General features: G+C 39.6%; 1 protein-coding gene across 3 annotated transcripts in view; it reads right to left on the reverse strand.

Annotated features, from left to right (window-relative positions):
* The window catches only part of LOC130406432 (neurofibromin-like), a 31,406-nt gene extending 23,001 nt beyond the window's left edge, over nucleotides 1–8,405 (reverse strand). For all 3 annotated transcript variants that reach the window (XM_056612013.1, XM_056612012.1, XM_056612014.1), the window contains exon 1: nucleotides 8,164–8,405. In XM_056612013.1, the coding sequence (XP_056467988.1) occupies nucleotides 8,164–8,223 (60 nt within the window). In that variant the 5' untranslated portion in view covers nucleotides 8,224–8,405. The remainder of the gene's footprint in view (nucleotides 1–8,163) is intronic.
* Between the last annotated feature and the right edge of the window lie 546 nt (nucleotides 8,406–8,951).

An 8,951-nucleotide genomic window follows, 5' to 3' on the forward strand; every position in this document is an offset into this window, starting at 1 on the left:
AAAAAAAGAAAAGAAAAAAAAGGCGCGTCTTATAGTCCGAGAATTACGGTAGTTTATATAAAGTGACCACATCAGATTCCATATACAGGGGTTAATCTAAACCGGGAAAGAGGGGCGCTGCGCCTCCTTGTTTCAACCCAGCGCCTCCTTGTCGATATTTTTAAATTACTTAAAATCTCCCGGAATGGAGAGCGAGCGAGCAAGACCGCGCACAGGAGACAGACGTGCTCCTAACCGCGTTCGCATCTGTGTAGCGAGCGCGCAGCACAACAGAGAGGGATCTAGAAACTGTGCATGAGGCAGTGTGCACGTGAGCCTCAGGCGCCTCCTGATTGGCCTGGATCGGTAAGTCAACCAATCAGTTTACAGTGTAGGCGGGCTTTTATCTCTTCTCCCGAACCAAATTTATCAGTTCACTGAATCTGAGAGTGTCTGAGAAGAAAGAAAATATAGCGTTTGGTGACTTAGTTTACAGTGTTTTTAAAGTGTCGTGCCAAGGGGGGAAGAAAAGCAAGGATTGTCTGGGGCAGAAGAAGATCACGTCGTTTTACTGTCAGGAACCTAAGAGAGATGGCGGAAGCGAGATCGGCCAATTCAACTTTGACCAAGCAGTGGAGCGTTGGGGGGGGGCTGAGGAATAGAAAAATACTAATTTAAATAATAAAGAAAGTGTTCTTCCAGCAGGTTCCCGAAGTACGTGTTTTTTTTTCTATATACATTACTGTATGTAATGTTCTGCATCTATGGTAACTTAGCCATTTTGAGTAATTTGGCCTTACTATACGAGTCAACATACTGGTCCTTCACAAGCCTCAGAATGATCCATTTCTACCTCAAATTTTCAAAAGCTTTTTCTAGAAAAACCCCTGATATACACAAACATAAGTCGAAGCAAAATTTTGATGTACCTTGTAGAATTCCTTATTATTAAGGTGAAAAAATTGGAAGGGGTTTGATTGATTGAATACTTAATATAAACTTCGGTTACACTCAAATATAAACAATTACATTTGTTTAAATGGATTTCGGGCTGAGAGTTCTAAGGAGGGGAGTGATATCCCAAAGGTTATGGCTAGGCCTGGGAGTCAGTATAGATAGTTTCTTACAGCAGTGAAAAGGTAACGCATCACCGCAGGATGGTGATTTACCGTCACAACAGATTATTTGTATCTGTAGTACATAAGACAAGTAAGTACTGTAACTATGAATGTAATGAAAGGACCTGACAAAATCTGAACAGATCTTCTGAGCAGCACCCAGGAATAGAGGGAGAACCTTGAATAGGTTAACAAATCCCATATATGAACCCTGTATACATAACTTCAGTGCATTATAAACAACTTAACATTTTAACCAGGCACCCAGTGTAAATAAATAAGGGGAGCACTGCTTGTGAGGCTCAATTCAGCGTGTGCAAAACAGCCAATGTGCAACAGCGCCATCAATTCCACAGCACGGACCATATCCGGCTTATCCGCATCATTGTCCATGCTCGCAGAGAAACTTAAAAAAAATTCTGCCAATTCATGCTCAACCACAGCCGAGATAACAACCATTGTGAGTCTATACTTGTTGTGGAGGTACCATAGATGTTGGAGAACCATACTCTATTGTTATTGGGTTCATAATATCATCCGGAAGCACACAGCTTTTGCCCACGATATATATAATTATAGAGCTCCGGGAGTCGGCAAATGGCAACAATCACTTTCTCCTCAAATTTGAGGTACAATCTGGACTTCAGGGAGTGAACGCTGATAGGCTGTCACAACAAAGACTATTAAGCTAAATGTGCGGGAAAGTTCAAATATTTGCAATGTTTAAGTGAAGTGTTTTCACAGGAAAAGGTATATATTAAAAGATAGATCATTGGATTTTATAAATCGATATTGGAACATTCAAATGATTCTGTATTTTATTGAGAAATTCAACACAATTTTAAAGAAAAATGCAATAAATAAACATTAAAAAAAATTAAGACAATAATAATAACTCAGTTATCGTCATCTTATGCGAGTGCCATTGCTAACATCGTCCTTTTAAATTACTGCGAAGTGAGCGCCCAAGTGAATCAAAGAGAAAAAGCAATACTTCGGCATACCTACGCAGTAGGGATGGGCACGAGTAGTAAATTCCAAACTCGAGTGATCGAAGGAATTCCTCGAGGATCAATCGAGTACTCGTTATATCGAATCTATTTTTAGAATGCAACGCATCTGCAGCAGGAATAGGCCTGATGATGAAGGGCAATATTACCAACCAAACATGTAATGCTTATTCTCCATCAAAACAGTCAGAGTTATCAGAGTATTCATTATTTATTTTTGCAAACATTCAAAACACATTTTCCTTACAAAAATAAATATGTATCACACAATTTAAATCACGTCGAACCAAGGCCTGTAACAGTTTAAAAAAACAAAAACGAAACAAGTAGCCTAACCATTGCAAATAATTTAAAGCTGCAAATAAAACGGCAGCAAATGGACTATGGAAATAATCAGCGTTGTGTTCTTCTCTACACGCCCGGGATTACAGCTGCGTCTTGCGGCGGTGAAAATAGCCGACACCCTTGGTTGCTGCGGGTCTGCTTTCCCGAACTCACCATTGTTTTTCAGGAGCATATGTTGCCGCATAGTACTTTCTGGTAGCTCGATTTCACCTTATGATCTCCTATTTCTTTTAAGTATTTCAATTCTTCGCTGCGCTTTGCTTTAACCGCCATCTCTTAACTTTTTGAATTCTGGCGTGCCTGCACACGGCACGGAACGCGCCATGGAAATGGATGCATTTAATTTTCTTTGTGCCCACGTCATGCGTTAGTGGCGCCGACAGAAATGATTGATACATTTGCTTCAGAAAACATTGTTTGTGTGTGTATATGCAAACTCGAGTTTGCCTGTCCACCAACCGAGTTCATTTGTAACGAGGAGTACTCGAGTAATCGATTCCTCACGCCCATCTAGGGGTGTAACGATACATCGATTTAGATCGATACATCGATTGATTGGCGAACGATCCAGCTGCATCGATGCAACGCCCAAACATCGATGCATATCGCTGTATTACACGCTTTTATTATTATATATCTCCTTTCGCGGGTGTTTGTGAAACTATTTCTGCGCAAAGCGCCAAGCCGCTCGTATCCATTCGCCGGTTAAGCAACAGCGAGCACATGTGTGAGTGCGAGGATGTCTAGTTTCGTTTTGTGTTGCCAGATTGGGCATACGTCCCGTTTTTCCAGCCTTACGTGATTAATAGTAGCCAAATCGGGCTGAAAAATGTGCCCAATCTGGCAACACGGACGGCTTATCTTTACAGCCAAGATGATTCCGAGGGATGTTTTGTTTTTAGAAGAAAACTATCCACACAGATCGGTTGGGAATGGTCTACGTTCAAAATGAAAGATCATTACAGGCTCTTTAATTTAAGCCATAAAAAACCTTTGGCACTTAAATGCAATTATGTGGCACTTTATTATTTGTATTAAAAATGGATTGTTTTTGTTTTAAATATCCGGAAGAGCAAATAAAATGATGAAATTATAATTAAGTTGATGTGAGTTGATGTGATTGTAAGAGGTTTTGTTAAATGGGCATATGATATCGTCTCATATCGATCGCATGCCCCTGAATCAAATCGTATCGTATCGTATCGCGGCAGACTTTTGATATCGGCAAATATCGTATCGTTGTCCAATGAATCGATATAATATCGTATCATGATGAAACCAGAGATTTACACCCCTACGCCCATCCCTACTACGCAGGTATGAATGCATGTCAGATAACTTGACATGGCCCCTTAAAAAGACTGGGTAGACAACCAAATATTAGCTTGATATCACCTTTCTCACCCTGGCCACCCGAATGTAAAAACAAAATGTTTTTCTCCCTTCACGCCTGATGAACAATAAAGTCTACATGCATGTTAGAAGCGATTAACATCAGCAGCGATACGGATATGAGGATGAGGAGGAATACTCAACCTGTATAGACTAGTGAAGACTTTATGCTCTGACCTTTCAACAAAATATCCTATGCATTTAGAGGATTCAACTATATTGGAGATTTACTATTTAATCCATGAGTTAAATAGTACAGCGAATGGCTGTTCGCAGATGAGGGGGGATTATGATAAGTGGGTCTGCTTTGGAGCATTTAGCGTGAAAATATCTAAGCTAGTCGCTTAGTGCAAATAAAATGTGTCGCCTTTTTACAAGCAAAAAAAAAAAGGAAATTCGAATTGACTATCCAAGTCATCTTCTCCTTGTTATCACTTTATTCTAAGTCCTATATTATAAGTCACCAAGTGAAAAGACATTTAAACAAATATAAATTGCAGACTGCCTGCTACGCCATCTGACCGCGCCAATTTTTCAACCCCCATTTAGTCGGGGTTACTAGCAATATGCTGTACCACATTAAAGGTTGGGTATATGGAATTCTCTTTTTTGGCCATTTTTGCAAAATTATTTGAAATCCTTATCATAACCCACTTACAGCCACTGAGTTAGAAGTACTGACATGAATATTAAGCAAGTCAATCATCTGTGGAACGGGCAGGGCTCGGAAAACTCCAGCCAATGATTTCCAGACCCACCGAGTGGCATTGGTCAGTAAGTACTAAACAACCGGTCGTACTGCACTCCCCCTCCCCCGCTCCCCGCGCGTGACCCCTTCGTGCATGTACTCAAAGCCCGTGACCCAGAGCAAGCTTCTGTTTTATGTTATCCTGCGGTAGCTACTGGAGCTAGCTAACTAGCTAATGGCTCGCTCTCGGTCATCTGTGTACGCTTGTGCATGATTGCGTGTCGATGTACTTGGAATGAGTGGAGTCAGAGTCATCGTTGAAGGAGAGGGGGTAGGACCATTTGAGTTGTGTGTTTTCAAAATCTGCTGCCATTCCGCAAATCCCCTACCCAACCTTTAAGAACAAGCACCTGGGTGCCATGTCCGGGGATGGCTTGCAGCCAAAGATCACGTCTCGGCTATCCAGGGGGAGAAAGTGTAATGCGCGCCGGTCCGAGGCCAACACCCAGTTGGTGTACAGAATGAATAAGAGCGATGTGCGGCCAATCAGTGTGGTAGAGGGCGAGGGATTGGAAGAGCTAGCTTGGTACCATGACCCCCAATAAGTCATTCCATCGAGAACTACTGTGACTAAACCCATGGAAAAACACAAGAGAAGGATGAGCAAACGATGAACTGATAAAAATGTGGCAATAAACTTCAGTAAAGCCAACAGAATATAAAAGGAAAGACATTCATAAAACAATGCATTAAAATGTCAGCATTTCGAAATGCAGTGTCAAAGCTCATGGAGTCAATGGAGCGCCAAACTAAAAAGGAGAGTGCCCCTTTCTTGTCTTTCCAATAATTCAGTTTTTTTCCTGAAAAATGTACAGGTTGGTTACCGGTTAATGGGTGTTGGTCTATCGAAAGCAAAATTAACCGAAACTTACATCCCCAACTCGTTCGATTAAATTATTATATCAATGCTGACTTTTCCCCATAACAAATATGTCTCACAAATGTTACAATAAAGTAGTGTATTTTTTTTTTTTTTTTTACATATCGATACTGAATATATGTTTGTGTCTCATAAAGACTATTGTCAATTTTGCATTTGATTTATTGAGATTTCGCCAGATCCTACCTATACTAAAACCTCTCTCTCTATGCTCTACTTCACTTTATTGGCATCAAATATTGACCCAGGTACTCATCAGATGTTGTTCTATGGTCCAGCTACCAACTGATAATGCAGAAGGTGGTATTCAACCTAAAACATGATTTATTTCAGGTGGAAATTAAATCTTCCACTTATGTTGTGTTCTAGCTTTACTCACTCTAACAAAGTTCTATCCACATTGAATATTTCACATCCACAACAATTGTTCTTTTGGTTCCAAGATTACATATAGCTCTTGTAGTTTTGGAGATAAAATCCAATAATCCATATATATTGGGTATGCTATTTTCATAAGAAATAAGCGTAGTAATGAAGGTTAATAAAATAAGCATTGAATGCCCTTAATGTTCTTCTCTCACACATATCCTACCTTTTCTCCTGTTATACAATATAGGCCATTCCTAGTGTAAACCCTCAAACGTTAACACTACAGCCATTTAGTCTGAGGCATAACATCTACCAAAGAGGCTACAACGCGTGACACACAGTTCTGATGGTAAGTGATATATAACTTGATAAATAAATAGATACATCTTCCCATTACAAGATGCAGTTTAAGAGAAAACTAATGTCAGTCAAATCTCTAAATGATCCATGTTTTCTCAAAATGAAAATATTTTCCACGCAAAGATGGAGCAAATAGTACTTCGCTCCTCTCGCAAAAGTTTTTGGACCCCCAACTGTTGCAGCTGGATGTTTAACCTTCTCAAGATGTGAATAATTAACAAATCGTACACAAACTAAAAACATCACCCATACGTTAAATGGACAGTCCCTCCCTGGCGAGGAAGGTTGAATTCTGTTTCCAGACGTCGTTGAACATAGTTTGATAGACAGTCAATGTGATAATTAGATGATTTATATTTCATACAACACAACATATTGTTAAAATGTTAAAATATAATTAGTGATGACGACGATTATGATCTTAACCTTGCAGTATGAATTTGACTGTGGTTCTGTGTTGATGTGGTTATTGTCACAGCCCCTAGTTATGGCCCAAGCCAACTTTGTTATACTTTTTTGTTTAGCAAGTAAGCATAATACAATACATCTGAGAAGCATAACCCTCTAGGAAGCAGCAATCACAATGAACTGCTCTCCAGACATAGCTCCCCACATCATGGCGTTAGCATACCCTCTCGTCATCACTTTGTTGATATGTGACACCAGAAAGGTACTTTGTCTTCACACAATTAACCGACTGTTATTTAGTAACAGTGACCAGTTACTATGCTTAACATCATAGAAGTCAAACTCAAAGTCAAATGTCTAAACATGTTTGGTTTAATATCCCCTTTCAAATTAGACCGAGCCCCAATAGTATTCTTTTGAAATTATGACAACTCAGATTTGGTTAGGTAATCAAACTGTTTCAGTTTCAGATAGAAGATCAGCATTTCATTTCAAGTTGTTAATGTGTGAAGGCTTTATTGACATGGAACTTATTAAATGAACATGCTAGTAAATAGTCTAAATATTTTTCGCTGTAGTTCTATCTTTAGTCTGTAGTTACAGAAAGGAAAGTATGTCATAACATGGAGGTAGGCCTGACTTTCTGTCTGTGGCTAATTTGAATGAAAGAGGTGGATTTAATCAGCCTTAATCTGTTTAAACCGGTATGATCCCAGATCAGCCACTTAGGAGCAATCCACAATCCGTGGCCCTTGACACCAACACCAAATAAATTGTGAGACATGCACACTGCCAACACATTCGTATGTAAAATGTTACCAAATAATATAGTTAACACTTGTTACACTCATTGTTTGAGCCAACAGCTATACGGATTGGTTAAAGCTTTCCATAAGGTCGTATATAAATGTGTGCTACAGTGTAAGTTGCACCCAAGTTAACGAGTCATCAGCACACCGTCCATCGCAATATTGATCTGCAATGAAATTCGTTGCGTTTATCGGGTAACTATAATCCATTTTACAAAAAGGTAGCAAGCATGTTAGCATTTATACAAAACTAACTCGTACTAATTGGTTACTTCGGTCTGGAGATTTCCCTGCCGTTTCTCTTATATCAATTCAGTTAGAGATAACCCAATCACATCTCATTTGTTTACATTAGCTAGCAAGCTAATGCTGGCTACCTAGCTGAAATGTAAGGGAACGTTAGCTCTCTGCCTAAATACGTACAGAACAGGTTTATCATTTCTACAAAGAGAAAATGTCAAAAATCATTCAACTAACTAGGCTACGCAAAAACCTTGACCTTTCTTTGGTACATCGTGTATCTCCTTGAATGATCATAAAAACAGCGAGCTCCTCCTTTGCATTTTTAGCTGGTACAGGGAATAATGCGAACAATCTGAGCACTTTGGTCTTACAAATTGCCCTGAAGTTTTAAAGAAAATATGTATACAAATTTAGTCTGAATGCTTGTTGTATCAGCCAAAGTGGCCAACCCACTCGAACAGCTTGGTACATCATTTCATGGGATCATACATGCTCATCTTACCTGATCATCAAATCTATTAATGACGGCCTGGACCCATTCCACTGGTTTATGTGCCGCCATGGCAGGGCGGATGGCAACCGCGGTTGCTCTCCTTAAAAAACCAAAGTATGCAACAGAACCTGATAATTCTATTTATGCATGAAATTGCGTCCTTAGTCGATTTAAAGGACGAGAGCTGCTAGTTATTTTTTCCTTTCAGCAAGATTCACCATGCCACCGCCATGACACACCACCGGAAGTCTTCCTCGGCTAAATTATTGGGAGGTTTCGGAGCGCGTGCGTCAACTACGTATTATTTTATTCATGGCCCTATAATATGCAAAAATAGTGTACAATATATTTATCCAACTGGAATTCATTTAAGTAATGCAAACTTTTGTATGTTTAGTCTTTGTAATTACTTTATACCTGCAGATGTTTATTTGCATTTTCTATGATTTAGATAATTAAAGGACACATTCAAATATCTATCCTTACTGGCAAAAAGCACCATCCAACCATCGAGGGTGGGCGAGCACAACTGGCAAAGTCGCAGGGGGCAAAACCAAATGACAGTCATGACCGTCTGTTTGTGAAGCTCACCTAGAACAGACAGAACATGTCATTCCTCTATTGGCCGTTAGGTGGTTCGCAATAGTTCAATGGAGAGTGACCCGACACCATTCATCATCCTCCATTCACTACCAACGTGAGGAAATGTGGTGTCCTGCTTATTATACAAAGATAAAAAAAAAAATTGTCCTCTTTCGGTTAGAAACTCAGTGGCTTGTTCATCTTCAAATTGTGTT

Source organism: Gadus chalcogrammus, chromosome 16 (assembly GCF_026213295.1).
Source record: "Gadus chalcogrammus isolate NIFS_2021 chromosome 16, NIFS_Gcha_1.0, whole genome shotgun sequence".
In the NCBI taxonomy this organism is placed as follows: Eukaryota; Metazoa; Chordata; class Actinopteri; order Gadiformes; family Gadidae; genus Gadus; species Gadus chalcogrammus.